The 15507-nt window shown below is 45.6% G+C and overlaps 1 protein-coding gene across 2 annotated transcripts in view; it reads right to left on the bottom strand.

The window, feature by feature from the left end:
* Positions 1-15507, bottom strand: part of LOC144797739 (hydroperoxide isomerase ALOXE3-like) — a 408992-nt gene that overhangs the window by 11958 nt on the left and 381527 nt on the right. The window contains exon 14 of one of the 2 annotated variants that reach the window (XM_078668482.1): positions 139-922. The exons of the other annotated variant lie outside the window; for it this stretch is intronic. Coding sequence (XP_078524608.1) covers positions 743-922 — 180 coding nt within the window. The 3' untranslated portion in view covers positions 139-742. Of the gene's footprint in view, positions 1-138; positions 923-15507 lie in introns of those variants that run through there. 2 annotated transcript variants of the gene reach the window in all.

The raw sequence follows: 15507 nt of genomic DNA, 5'->3' as shown, positions 1-15507 counted from the left end.
TATCTCACTTCCATAACAGGTACAGACCCTAAATAACAAGTTCTCCGTCAATGGTCTACATCAGTAAAGGCAAGTGGACACACGTGCACATTTTTGCATGGTTATAAAAAAGGAGGACACATTTCATGAAAGCGTCTCTAATCTGCTAAATTTGTTTATTAAAGATTTAAAAGGAAAAACAAATGAACATTAGTGTGCATACATTTGTATTCATAATACTTTGGTTTGTTTTTTTGGCAAAATGGTGACCAGTCAGCATCAATTTAATTAATTGCTTTCTGTGAGTTAGTGTTGTCTAAAGCTTGTTGAGGAACTATGTGGACATTGTTGGTTTCTTCATCTTTTAGGTTCCTCTAAGGCAGATGTTTGGAAGATGCCAGATGTCAATCACTTTTCATTTATAAGTAAAATGCCTTGCTTTCTCTGGTCGTATCATCACTTTGCCTTACTTTTCTTTTGCTAGGCTTGACCTAGTGCAACAACATTCTACTGGAGGCCTTTGACCTTCTGTTGATTCGTCCCGGACCAAGGTCACAGGATGCTGATACCTGACTGGTCAGATAATGGAACTGTGTGGGGTGCTGTCTGGTTGTTTGGCTGTGGATGGGAGCGTGGGATGTTCATGCTGACTGGATGCTTGGATTGTGGAGCACGGAAAATACAATTTACTGAATAGTTATTTGGCTGTGGGTGGATGCGCAGGAGGTTCCTGTTGGTTGGTTATTTAGTTGGTTAGTTCCAGTCAGTTGGTCACGCTGTTCTCAACCACTTTGGGGTTCTGGTAGTTGTACATGAGAGACAGGGATGTGTTTCTATCTTCAATCTCAGCTGATATCTTGGACAGGCGTTTCTGGAAGGCCTTGATGCACCGTTTGGGTTCTTCCTCAGTAAAATATTCATCAAGGAATGTGCCTAAAGGCCTCTTTAAAAAAAATAATACATGAACAAGTTAATATCTCACAAATTAAGAACATAAGCGCTAGTTAGAGCATGCCTCATCCCACAGCAGATGATATTTCTAAATGACACTGTGCAACAGACATCCTGTCTTGGACTAGCCAAGAACAAGGACCTGAACACACCTCAGTTTCCAACACCATCACAAATGGACGGGTGACAAAATTCAACTTCACAAGAAGGAGTAGAAGTAAATAAAACTTTTCGGTACAATAGATCAGATCCTAATTGGAGAGGATGTTTGGTTTGGGCCATAGACATGAACAGATGTCAGCAAAGATTCTGAGGTACCACCGAAGGGTTCAGTGTCCATAGGCCAGGCCCATGTTATGTACAAAGAGAACACCCACGGGTAGTGACATACTACAGTTTTGGGAAGTTGTGCCTTGATTGGCTAGAAACCTCAATGCTCACAGAAGTAAAACAACACTTATCCTTACTCACACATGACATGGATCTTAGGGATTTTTACTAGGTCCCAGGAAATCACGTCAGAAACATTTCATATATGCTGGCATTTATGCTGCCTATAATGACATTTGGAAAATATCCCAACGAGAGGCCGCAGAGAGAATACAGGAAGTAGACCGTATTAACTTAGAGATAACTCTTCCGGTCACTACTTTTTAGTTTCAATATTGCCTTGAGCAAAGGCAAGCAGGCAAATATGAAAAAATGGGTAAGGAATACTGGAGTGGGGATCGAGATGTGTTTCTAAGCGGTGCAAACTGCAAGAACGCTTTAAGCAGTTCTCTCATGTGCCAGGATATTTCCCTGCATGGACCTTGTAATGGTTCAATAGCGAACTTGTCCTGCCACATGAAGGGACTCCAGAGGCCATGATTACTCTGGTATTCAATCTGCTCTCGAATGGGAGTTACTTGATGCTGAACGATCAAGGTTACTGTAGGATGCTTCCGGGCATTGCCTATCTGGGCACTGTGAACTCCAGGATTACTTGTTGTGTGCAAGTATTGTTTCCTCCAATGATTACAGTCAGGGAGGTGCTGTTATAGCCTTTGTTGAATGTTTTCTTTATACAGTTTGATACTTTGAGCAGACTGAAAGCCATGCTTTTACAGCAAACCATACCCTTCTCCTCTGCCCAAGAGATCTTTAATCTTTAAATTGCAAGGACCTCGACGGAGGTACAGGCACTTATACGTACAAACTGCCCCTTTCATTTCGCAGAAATCGTGGGTCATATCTTTAATATGTCTGATAGGAGTGGTATTGTACACCTCACCCCAATTTTAAAACAAAGGAATTTTAACCAGGGTCGGGTGGCACTGTATTTTTTTAAATCATTACCCGATCCGTTGACTTGTAATTCGGTAGCGACATTCCTATGGGCTTGCATGATAAAGAGGAAGGGAAGTGTGCTAAGTTCTGTGAGCTTACTTCATGATAACCCAATTGTATAGTATCTTTTAACTTATGAGATCATTGTAATGTATTAGGTTTTATCCTAGAATTTATGATGAATTATAGGGGGGAAATTCTTCTTTTAAGAAATTATGGGGCATATTACCAAGGGCCTTATCGCCGCTTTAGGTGCACTTTTTGCCGCGAAAGCAGCGATTTTTATATTGCCCTATCAGCAAGCTGTCTCTAACAGGTGTTAGCGACAGCTTTCTGGTAATAGCGGCTGGTTTGGGTTCTGCTTTGCATGTCAGGAATATTCATCGCTAATGACATGCAAAGTAGGTGTTCCCGGCCAACAGACCTAGTAAACAGCCGCTAACAGGCCTATCGCCTATTAGCAAGAAGGCCCCGGCCCCAGTTAGCGACGTGAAAAGTCGCGCTAACCGGCGTCATCGTCGTTTTTTTTACACCTGCTATTTTCCTGACTTCACCATACCTAACACGGGGGTGGCTTATGCTGATACGACCACAGGTTCGTAGCAGCAAGGTTTTCCGCCTTCCCCATGCAACATCGCAGGTTTTGTCGCAAAGTTGGCCCTTCCCTCCCCCTATCGATGGAATATATTTCACCATAACGCTAATTGTTGCTAATACAGCGTTAGCGTGGCGATAAATTCCAGTGTGCTCTGCAATATTTTTCGCAGTTTCTTGCTAATTTGGCCCTATGTTTTTTACCTGTGCTTTTATGATCATTTTCTAATTTGATCGAATAAAGATTGGAATTGATTTGAGTGGTATTGTACACTATTTAAGACCATAGGGTCAGGATTTCTAAGCACCTTTCAGACAATCCTCGGAGTTATTCCAAATTTTATACACTCCATATTGGGAAGCATTTTTGGAGGTCTTCCGCAGATCCTCAATAGCAGGAATCCTTCTACGCAATGGACGGGCCAATCACCAACGAGATGGCAAAAGCACTCCTGGAGCACAAAAACCGTGAGAGCATGGTACAACATTTGGTCACACCCTACCCACGGCAACTGAGCGCCTCTTGGTTCCTATCCTTTAGACCAGTCTGGATGGACTGCATCTTACCAGTTCTTCCTTGCCTGTTTTGCGGAGAAGAATGTGTGTTGGATCGCTGTCTGCCACTTGTATCAGATACGCCTACGGACTTGAATACCAGGCTGGAACTCGTGAGGGCCTATGTTAGGCAATGTCCCCAGCGTATTGATACATTTATGGCTCCATTCCTCGAGAACCCACAGGTGCCTTTTGCTGCAACTGGGTTGAGCATCAGCTCTTCCACTAGCACTCAGGTATTGCCTACAGCACCAGCTATTGGCAGTTCTGAATATCATCTGTGCTACATTGACGTACTCTGCAAGGTGTTACAGGGACCGTCCTCTGCAGCAGCGAGCAACAACGATGTTGCGTCTCCCAGCCAGGACACTTAATCTATAATTGGCTCATCGTGTGCTGGGAAAGAATTCAGATTCTTTCCTCTTGGTCTTAAAAGTCAACTAAATTTGGAACATTTCATATAAATTGACACTTGTCGCTGGAAAAGCATGGCCTTCTGACGCTTGTAGTGGTTCAGCTTACATAAACTAACACATCTAAGACTTTGTCTTATGTAACAATTCCAAAAACTAATTTTCAAAATATATTTTCCCTTCTTAGACTATTTTTTTATTGATTTTAAAGACAATATTTTTACGTGGCTTACTGATAATTTTAAGAGCTGGTACCTAGTAAAGAGAGTAGTTCGCTGGCATTTTATTACTGTTGACTCTTCGAAAGAGGAGTGGGTGTTATGTTCCCTATAGGTACCCTAATATAGGCCAGGGTAATATCATACACCTTACCTCCCCTACACTACACAGTAACAAGCCTTTTTAGGATGGAACCTTTACCTAGTTATAGTACTGGGCGCAGAAGGAGCGTTTTTCCCTGAACAATAGCGTCCTATCACTTCATCAATAGATTCACACAGTATGAATGAATATTCATAAGGATTCTTGGAAACCAGGCAGCGGCTACACCAACTGCATATTATCTACGTACAAGGTTCATCCCATACGTCATCCTTAAACCCAACAATGGCTAATACAAGAAACAAGGGAAAAGGAGCCCTAGATACTTTCTGTGTCAATATAGCACATCTTACTAGTGTTAGCTAGAGGGAAACGAGACTTCCAGGCCCACACTGACCAGAGACGCTGAGGCTCCTGAATGCAGATGCTCCAGCTGACAGTGGTCTAACACATCCCTTGCTGGGTGTCCAACACGAGACCAGGACAGGGTCCCACACTCTCTCACTTCAGGTTATGGAGTTAGACTAAATCATAGCGGGATTCTGGGCTTCACATCTACTCACATGCTAGGTACACTTCGGTACATCTAGAAAGGCATCATAGGAGTATGCACACTTTTATCATGCGTTTTATATTCATGTATGTATTCATGATTATTGCAAGATGGTAGAACTGTACTATCATTTCATTTTCACTGTACGGCTAATCATATATATCTGCTACTGTCTAACGGTTGTTGCAGCAAATCTATTCTACACTAGAAGAACAACTGTGCAATAAATTCCTATTGTAACACGCCCGACTGTTTCTTCTGTGTACCTCTCTGAGACGAATAAGTGAGCACAGGTGACTGAGCGAAAGGTTGCACATTGTTTGCACGATTCTAAGGGATCAGGGTTGTCATGTTCTGAGGTTGCCAGAAACTATTCTCTCCCTGATAAGATGAGAGTCTAGTGGCACTGTGAGCTAGCTAAAACAGAGAGGCTAACATTCTCGGTGGGGGTGCTCAGAGTCTGTCTGCCACCAATCCTACAGTTTAAGTTATTAGAAGGCGCAGATCCTGTATGGGTAATATAGGAACTACACAACACCCCCCTATAGTGTGTCTGGAGCTAGGTATGGGATTGAATGGTGGTGTTCTGCACATTAAAAGTTTGTTACAAGTTACATCCAGATCAAAGACATTTTGAGTATAAGTACAGGGGCTCTGACCCCATGTTTTTAGACACTGCATTGGACTTGGAACCAGATGCTGCTGGCTCTACCTATTGCACCATAGGATTGCGGTGCTGCCAGGAAATCCATCACTTGGCCTGATTCAAGGAAGAAATGCTGTCCTTGTTCCAGCCGCTGTGCCACACACTCACGGGCAGTGGCCTCCTTGGAATTCTGCAGTTGGGTGCTAGAGGAGGGTTTCCCTGCCGGCCTCCCTTGTGTGCGTGCTACCACCCTTTCTCATCACCTCTTCGACAGAGGTGCCCCATTGAAAACAGTAATTACTGCATTCACTATATTTTCTACAGTAGGATTGCAGCTGCTTCAGCAATCTACTAGGGCTAAAGAAATGTACCGTATTACCTATAATAGGCGTGCAGATGCACTGTAGCATAGGATTTTATTATGACATATGGTGATTTACATCCTACAGTAAAGTATGGTGATGTAGTGATTTGTGCTTTCTTTCCCTAACCAATCTGCTGAATTTCATGCCCTGATGTAATGATATATATTTGGACGGTTGCATTTGTCAGGCTTGCACACTAGAGATGATTCATGTTATATTACATGCTGTATTTTGTGTTAACAGGGATATGTCATTTTATACCTTGCGCAGACAGAATAAAAAGTAACATACAACGTGATGGTATAATATGCACACTAATATTGTCTTTTATTGTGTTTTCATGAAGTGTGCAACATATGTCTTATCTTATTACACTAACGGTGATTTTGTGACAATTGACTGGTTGGCAAAGTGATTTATGATTTTTGTCATGTTTGGTCTCTGTGGTGTATACAATATATGAGATATTTATATAGGCTAGTGTGTAAAGTCTCTTTTGAGGTATATTTATTGTGTCACTGCGTTTGTGTATTTTGCGCAAACACTTTACACATTGCCTCTGGGATAAGCTGACTGCTCATGTCAAGCTACCAAGGGGGTGAGCAGGGGTTATTTTGGGTGTGTAACTCCCTTACCGTGACTAGAGTGGTGGGTTCTGCCCTAGCCAACCAGAAACCCTATTTCAAGCAAGTGCATTGCCGTAGTCCAGCCGGCTGGTGACTAGGGCTTGAGTGAGGGTTCATCTGGTGTGGACGGTAAGCCATTTGAAGATCTTGGTCAGCATATGAAGGGTGAGAAAAAGGCAGAGGTACTGTGTTAATCTGGCTTCTCATGGAGAGCTTGCTGTTCAGGATGATGCCAAGGTTGCGGGCATGGTGTGTCGAAGTGGGTGAGGGTCCTAGTTCACAGGGCCATCAGACCTCACTCGATGGGGAGGTGTTGTTCCCAAAGATCTAAACCAAAGGGGATAATGGACAGAGTGTTGAACAATGCAAGCACTCACCCCCAGTCAACTGATCTGGGTTTAATCCATCATCATTCTTTAGCTCACTCCGCCACCCCAGTTCAGACATGGCCATATGCAAATCAGTCTGACCCTGTGCCTCATGGGAACAGTCCAGCCCGAACTGCCAAGCCATGTCTTCCCTGGACCGGAAACAAGCATCCTGGGACCGGTTTCTTGCTAATCATCCGTCATCAGCCAGGCTAGCTTGAATCCAGTGGCAAAGTGAGCAAGGGACCCACATCTGGGCATACCCTGTAAACTTAGGGTGAACAAAGCAAAACCAAAGGGGATGATGGACGGAGTGTTGAGCAATGCAAGCACTAACCCCAAGTCAACTGATCTGGGTTTAATCCATCATCCTTCTTTAGCTCACTGCACCATCCCAGTTCAGACATGGCCATATGCAAATCAGTCTGACCCTGTGCCTCATACCCTGCCAACTTAGGGCGAACATCCCAAAGATCAGCACTTCTGTTTTGTGTGTGTTGGGTTTCAGGCAGTTGTCTTTTGTCTTTTGCTATTTATGCAACTACAGAAGTTGTCCATTGTGGTGGCGGGGTCTTCTGATAATTAGAGGGTGAGTTGGGTGTCGAAGTGTAGGATATAAAGTATTGTCCATGTGTTCTGATTATTTTCGCCAAGGAGTCATGTAGGTGTTGAACAGTGTAGGGCTTAGGGATGAGCCTTGAGGGAAGTGGTAGATGATGTTCTTAGGTACAGTGTGATGTATTCCTATAGGTTCTGTATCAATCCCCCTATTCCTGACCCTATTCTGGTTAACAAACTAACAAGTTAACTAGCAGCCATCCCATGAGGCAGAAAACCCCCATGATGCAGGAACCGTTATCTGATAAAGCCACACTACGGCACAGGAACGTGTTATCTGATTAGGTCATAACGCTTGCCATCTAATTAGACAAGCGATATTCCTCCAGCCCCTGATAAGGCATACGGAGTTCTCAAAACAAATCAAACCTATGACAGACCTGGGAAAAACCCTGCGGCCATTGTTTTGATTTCACCGAGAACTTCAGCAAAAGAATGTGCTAACGACCTGGTCGTATGACATCTTTATTGACGTATCTATGTCCATCCTTACGTCAATCTCGGCACCTTAAAGGTATAAATATTACCGTTATTGCCCTATGCAAACACACGCGGTGGTGATGAGGACGGAGCAGCCAGACTTGCCGAAGCCCAGAGCAGAGCAGACCCCGCTGGCGCAGCCCCGCCTTCTTGACGCGCTGAGAACGAGCAGCTGCCTATTTCTCCTGCCGAGAAATCCAGCTCCGGCGCTTCTGGGTAGCCCTCGCAGGCAGCCTGGAATATCGAGACCAGAGACGAGAGATACCATCCCTCATCCATCCTAGATTCCAGGTACAGAACTGAATAACCCCTCGCAGAGAATTCTTTAGTCAGTCACTTGGCAAAAACAAACTTAACTTAAACTGTAACTTTCTATTCCCACCCACGTATTAGGCTTAGGTCAGGTACACGGGGTAGGCGTATTTAGAAACACCAGTTGAGTACGTTTAGTCAAATGTATATGTGTATGTAATATATTTTATTCATTTTAAACCTTCATATGGCTTAGAAACCATATCAATGTTTTTACAGTATTATTTTATACTTCTGCTTCTAATGTATGCACTTTACTTAACTATAAGTATTGCAATAATATCGATCCATTTCTCTTGTATGAGAAAAGAGACTGATCAATAAATAACATCTTTTATTGAACACGCCCGTCTCTTCCTTTTCTCTACAATCTGATGAGACTAAGAATGCACGTACTGACTGAGTAAAATAAATTGCCTTTTGTTCACACGACTCTCGAGATACACTCTTGATTAGGGGAGAGCAAAGTTGTCATGTTCTATGGTTGTCAGAAACTAAATCCCTTCTTGTCTATCCAGGGAGCTTCAACTCCTCCTTGCCTATTCGAGAAAGTTTCTAGTGAACTCTGAGCTAGCTGGCAAACCCAAAACTTTAAGTCTAATATCGACAGTAGTAGACCTAGTTAACGTCTGGTCTAGGCCTATACTATTGAAGGTATTATTCCAATGCGCAGAGCCTATTGGGATAATAGGAACTACACTACAACAGAAGTGAAGGGTGGTAGGCTGATTGTCTGGGTTCTACGGGTGAGGAACGAGGTGCTCCGTTTGAGGATGTCTCTTTGGAATCTAATGAGGTGACGCCTTGTGATGAGTGTGTGATGAGACACGGTGTTGAACACTGCTGAGAGGTCAAGGAGGGTCAGGGCCACCATTTCTCCCCAGCCAAGAAGGGTTCTGATGTTCTTGGTGGCAGCTATCAGAGTAGCTTTGGTGCTGTGGTTGGTGTGGAATCAAGATTGGGGGTGTCCAGAAGGTTGTTGTTCTCTAGGTGTTCTGTGAGTTGGCGGTTGATTGCTTATTAGAGGACTGTGGCTGGAAAGGGGAGCAGAGAGATGGGACAGTAGTTCTTTAGTTAATTGGAGTTGGTGGATGCTTTCTTGAGAAGGTGTTTGACTTCTGCATGTTTCTATTCTTTGAGTAAGGTGGCCTAGCTGATGGATGCATTGAATATGACAGTGAGCTCATTGCTGATCAACTTGCTCCCTAGGTTGAAAGAAAAGTGGGGACAGGATTCCGAGGGTGCTCCTGAGTGGGTTGAGTTCATGATGGCTTAGTGTCATGTGTTGTAAGTTGGTCCCAAGTAGTGAGCAGGTGTTTGGGTAAGCACCGGTAGGAGAGGGTTAGGGTTCAAAATTCTTTTACATGGTTGCGATCTTGTGGTGGATCAAATCTGGCAAGGTGTTGCAGAGTTACGATGATGTTTTCGGTGGCTGAGGGTTGAAGAACTCTTTGATGATGTTGAAGAGTTCTTTGATGTGGTTAGAACAGGCTTTAATGCTGGTGGCAAAGGCACTACATTTTGTCTTTTTAATGGATAGGTGGTATTTGTTGAGGGATGTCTTGAATGTTGCTCGGATTGTGGGCTCCTTGCTGGTATGCATTTCTTTTCCAGTCATTTGCAGTTGCTTGTGGTAGTTCTGCGTTCCATGGTGTACCTACTGGCCTGTTTGGAGAAGCTGTTGGGCTTGGTGGGCTTAACAGGGGGAACCCTGTTGGCGATCCATGCAGAGAAGTTGTTGACTGCCTATTTTAGTTGGTTTCAGCATTGGAGTGGGAGGAGCTGAGGGGGTTGGTCTACGGGCTCTCAGAAACTTTGCTCCAGCTGTGATGTGTGGTGCTGGGCAGCTCGGTGGTGGTGCTGGGGATCCTGTGGAGTTGATGTGGATTAGGGCATGGTCTGTCCAGGTGAGCTTGGCGACATGGTTGTACTTGACTCTGTCACTGGCCATGAAGATGGGGTTGAGTGTGTGTCCTGTCATGTGTGTGTGGGGTTGGTAACCAGTTGGGTGAGCCTGATGTTGTTCATGTTTTCTCAGAGGTTGGCGGTGTTGGTGCTGTTAGTATCTGCGAGGTGAAAAATGAGGTCCCCAAGGAAGATGTAGTGTTTGGAGTAAATGGGGAGCAGGCCGATAAATTCGATGTTGGCTTCCCAGAAGCTGGCACGAGGTCTGTAGGCAAGGGTTCCTCTGATAGTGATTTTGCTATCAATTTGGAGTTGGAAATTGAGGTGTTCATTAATGGCGGTGGTGTGGTCTGTAGTTGTGGTGCAGTTGAGGAACTTCCTTATGAATGATGATGATTCCAACTCTGTATTTGTTGATTCGGTCTGTGTGTGTTATATTGTAGCCAATGGGCATTGCTGAGGCAATGTCAGGCGCAGGCGCTGAAGTGAGGTTGAGGAAGATGATGTTGTGGGTGATGGAGCAGATAGTGTCCCAGATCTTGATGGTGTGCTTGCAGGGTGATCTTGCATTGAACAAGTGGCAGTGTAGTCGTTCTGGCACAGTTGTGGTTGTTGTGATGGTGGTTATCATATGTACGGGTTCTCCAGTGTTGCAGGAAAAAGGCACTGCCAGCAGGAAAAAGGTCCAACCCACAAATGAGCAGAGGTGCAGCAGCAGTTGTTGTTGTGGAGTCTGGGGTCCAGGGCACGGAGCTTGGTGCATCTTTGGGTAGCGGGAGAGAAAGGGTTCCTGGCACTGGGCATAGACTAGGTGTGAATGGGCTTGCATTAGGTGTGTTAGCGGCAGGGCGTGCTAGCGGCACTGCGTTCATCCACTTTGGCCTCCATTATGTAGGTCCTGGGAGGAAGGTGGGGTACTATGAGGTGGTAGGTGGGGCTGGCAGGAGGCTAGAACTGAGATGGAGAAGCAGTAAAAAACAGCATAAGAGCAGCGAGTACAACAGAAGTAAAAAGTAAAGTATGTATGTAGTACCAAACAGTTATAAAACCAAAATGCAGCACAGTAAATGTCCCAAACCAAATTAAAAAACAGAGTACAAATAAATAAACAAAATGACACCAAAATTAAAAAAATTCCTTTAAGGGGAGACAGAGATATGAAATGTATTAGTTTTAAGTAGGAAATAGCACCCATAAGCATAGAGTGCCAATGATAGGCAATGATCACAGTATACCGGAATCTAGGTGCATTTTGAGACTTGCTGAGATGTACCATGGGTCTGATACTCCAATTGGGTTAGTTCTGGTCAAATGTTTTACCTTCTAATTGTAGTCCTTCAAGCTACAATCCACCACATGAGTACATTTGTAAAGCCCTCCCCCCAGGACCTCACTGAAAAACTCACAGTGTGACAGTCAGAGGCCAAGCAGCAGTGTCTAGTCCAGGTCCAGCTACAATGCTCATCTGGGCAGATGCAGGGAAATACATCTCATAGCTTGTTGTTTCCCTGTACCTTTAACATGAGGTCAGCCTTATGACCCTTGGAGTCTTTCTTTTGTCCTGGATGCAAGAGAGAACAGGTCCGATCCTTTCAAGGCTCATCTCAGGTTTTAGGCAGCAAGTTCAGTCTTCTTTTGATCTTCCACAAATCCAGCAACATTGAGAAGCATGTGCCTAGGAGACTGCACAGTTATGCATGGCACAAGCTTGAGGTGGGAATTACTTTTGGTCACACCCTAAGAAATCAGGCAAAATTCAGGGGCCATTCCTACCCGCTTTGGGCATTTTCAAGATAGTTAAAGTATTTGACCACTACACCTGGCCTCTGAGGGCTCCGATGTGAGAGAGGAGAGTACTATGTTAATCCTACTGCCCTCCTAAATCTAATACCAATATCCAATTTGGGGAAGTCACTCTGCCTCCAAAAAACCCAGGGACAGAATTCTGGTAGAACAACATAGGGTTTACCAGCTGCTAGACAGTGGATACACAAAACAAGTTTTGGCATCCTGTTTCCCATACTTTCATGTGTGCCCCCAGTGTTATATGTATTCCCAGCTGAAATGAAATGAAAAGACAATTTATATAGCGCGGTAGCTACGCGCAGGCGCCCTAGCGCTTCAGACATCATGCTTAAATCACGGTAGTCAGGAGCTAATCGGGTTTGTTAAAAAGCCAAGTTTTCAAGAGTTTGCGGAAAGCAAGCAGTTTGGGTTCTGATCTGAGTCGGAGAGGGAGGGAGTTCCAGAGCCTGGCCGCATTATGGGAGAAAGAGCGGCCTCCACACCTGGCTCTCTTGACCCTAGGTATTACGGCCAGGAAAGAAGAACCCGATCTGAGCTGTCTGGTTTGGTGATAGGCGGTCATCAGAGGTTGGTTTATAATCGGACCTGTCCCCGAGAAGGATTGGTACGCCATGCACATTGCTTTAAATTGAATTCTTTCCCTGATTGGGAGCCAGTGAAGATTGTTAAGTCTGGTTTTAACAGGAAGGTGACAGGGAATTTGGAGGAGGGTTCTGGCTGCAGATTTTGGGATAATTTGCAGTTTGCTTAGAGTGGTCTGGGGTGCTCCTAGATACAGGGAGTTTCCAAAATCTAGATGGGACAAGATTAGAACCTGGTCTGTCTTGCATGGAAAGGTAGAAGGGGGAGGATTTTGCGCAAAAGTCTTCACAAGCCAAAGCAGGTAGCCGAAAGCTTGGCAGCCTGACAGTTGAAATTAAGGGACTTATCAAGCCAGATGCTAGGCTTTTAATTGTGTCCTTAGGTGCGGGGGCAGCTCCTAGGCATGGGGTCCAGAGTGGATCGATGGTATTGTTCATGGGACTGCCCAGGAGCATAAGCTCTGTTTTGCCCCCATTCAACTTGAGGCAGGAAGATGTCATCCACTCATTGACTGCTTCCAGGCAGTTGATAAGGTCATTGGGCACATTTTGTGAGGGGTTGAGAGCCACCACCAGCTGAGTGTCATCCGCATAAGTGATGATTTTTACACCGAAAGGGCGGAAAATCTCAACTAGGGGGCTCATATATATATATATATTAAATAACGTAGGGCTCAAGGAAGAGCCCTGCGGTACGCCGCAGCCAAGGAGCCTGCTGGGAGATGTGTTGTTGCCCTCAAAGACCTGGCAGGAGCGGTTAGCTAGAAAGGATTCAAACCAGGTGATTGCCATGCCCGAGATTCCCTTACTGCTGAGTCTGTGCAATAGGATGTTGTGGTTTACCGTGTTGAAGGCGGCACTTAGGTCAAGGAGGATGATGGCAGCAGAGCCTCCATTGTCCGGGATCCTCCTGGCCTCCTCCGTTACGGCTACGAGGGCGGCTTCGGTCCCGTGAAGGGGGCGGAAGCCGGTCTGGGTGGGGTCTAAGATGTTATTAGACTCTAGATATTCTGCTAACTGAGTTCACGTGTTTTTTGAGGATTTTGCTTAGCCAAGGCAGCAGGGAGAATGTTCGGTAATTGGCCGGGTTCTTTTGATCCAGATTTGTTTTTTTTAAAAGGGCATTGACCATGGCTCGCTTCCATGGGAGAGGGACAATGCCAGTGGATAGGGAATTATTGAGTAATTCCAAGATCGTAGGTACAATATGATTGAAACTGAGAGTAGGATGTGAGGAGGTGCAGGGTCGTTAGGGGAACCGGATTTTACCTGGTGCATGATGAGTTCTAAGGTGGCCGAGTCTAAGGGGGGGGAGTGATCGAGAGTGGTATGAGGTTGGGGCTCAGGTTGTGGGGGTTCTTAGTATCAATCAGGGGTTGGTGAAATGAGGTATAGATATTTTCAATTTTTTGGATAAAAAGTCAGCCAAGTTGTCACAGTGAGTTTGAACGTCTGAGACGTCCTGCTGTTTCTCTGGTAGTTAAAGTAAGGTTTTTACGATACGGTATATTTCTTTAGGTTTGCACGCGGCTTCGGTGATTTTTTTCTCAAAGAAAGATGCCTGCATGCATTTAATGCTGGTTTTATAGGCTTTAATTGCTGATCTGTAGTCAGTTTTTTTGGAGGGGGAGTAGTTAAGGCGCCATTTCCTTTCTAATTTCTGGCAGGCGCGCTTCCAATCTCTAAGTTCAGGGGAGTACCAGGGGGCAGTCTTTTTGCTACGTTTGAGTGTAGTGGGTTTGATAAGGAGCACGGAGTCGATTGACTAGGAGATCCAATTGTTAAATTTCTCATTATCCCGAAGGGGGTCGGAGGAACTAGGAGGTCTGGAGGCTTCAAGACCTGCTCCCCACTCGGCTAGGGGGAGTTTCGACCAGTCACGGCCTCTACGAGCTCCTGGAGGTAAAGGGAGGGGTGGTTCGGACGTACACCAGGAGAAGGGAATGAGGAAATGGTCAGTCCAGGGTAGGGGTGAGGGAGCCCTTGTTATGGGTCGGGTCGAGCACTAACTGTTTTAGCTGCAGAGCCGAAAGGCTTCTGATCTTTTCTCGGGCAATGGGGTCAGCGGGGTCATCAAAATGGATATTGAGATCCCCTAGGAGGGTGAAGTTAGATAGGCTGAAAGCCAGTTTCACAATGATTGATGGGAGGGTGCTGGGAAACTGCCTCGGTGGACCAGGCGGGCGGTATATGAGCATCCCCGAAAAGGTGCTGGTGGGGGAAAACTCTATGGTGAAGGAAAGACTTTCGCAGTCTGGGATTAAAACGTAGGAACTCCGGCATCCACAACCATTTTTGTAGATGACTTCTAAGCCTCCTCCCCTTCCTCCTTTGCGATCGCCGCAAAGTATTTGGTAACCTTGGGGGAGGGTTTGAACGAGGTCGGGCTCCGACTGGGCATGCAGCCATGTCTCAGTTAGGAATAAGATGTCGGGGTTGAGCTCTTCTAGCAGCATAGAGATTTCTAGGGAGTGTTTAGGGAGGGACCTGCAGTTTAACAGAAACATGCTATGTTGCGCCACTTTGGATGGGGAGGTGGGGTGGAATCAAAAGCCATATTGAGGGCAGATAGTATGTTGGGCTGCTACGTCCCAGGAGGGGAGGCATGAGGCAGGGGTACCTCTTCTCAGTTGATGCAGAGACTTTGGGCTGTATCTCCTGATAGTGAGGGGGGTGCGGGCAGGGGTTGTGGCCCCTGGCCGCGACCGGTCGCGCACCTTGGTGCGCCGCCGGCACGCCCGCTGCGCGTGGAAAAAGGCATCTGGTTTATAGGGGCGGTGCAGGGGGCGGTGCGAGTGAAGTCAGCCAATAGCACTGCGCCCTCCTCCCCTCTAGCCCGGAAATGTTTTTAGTAATCCGCGCCTCCCTCCACATCAATCGGAAAGAATCCTGTGGTGGACCGGGGAGGTGCGGGAAGCCGAGTGTCAAAGGGTGCAGGAGTGCGGGTAGGTGCTATCAGGCTTCGTGATGATTAATTCTAAAATGCGGCGAGAAATTATACAAATTACACACAAACTTTAAAAAGGCTTCAGGAGGAGCAGAAACTGCTGTGATCCAGCTGGCCTATCAAGTGGAATTTGACATTCGAAAATAATTGAACTTTGT

Source organism: Lissotriton helveticus, chromosome 12, assembly GCF_964261635.1.
Source record: "Lissotriton helveticus chromosome 12, aLisHel1.1, whole genome shotgun sequence".
In the NCBI taxonomy this organism is placed as follows: domain Eukaryota; kingdom Metazoa; phylum Chordata; class Amphibia; order Caudata; family Salamandridae; genus Lissotriton; species Lissotriton helveticus.
This window is presented reverse-complemented; position numbering and strand designations above follow the sequence as displayed.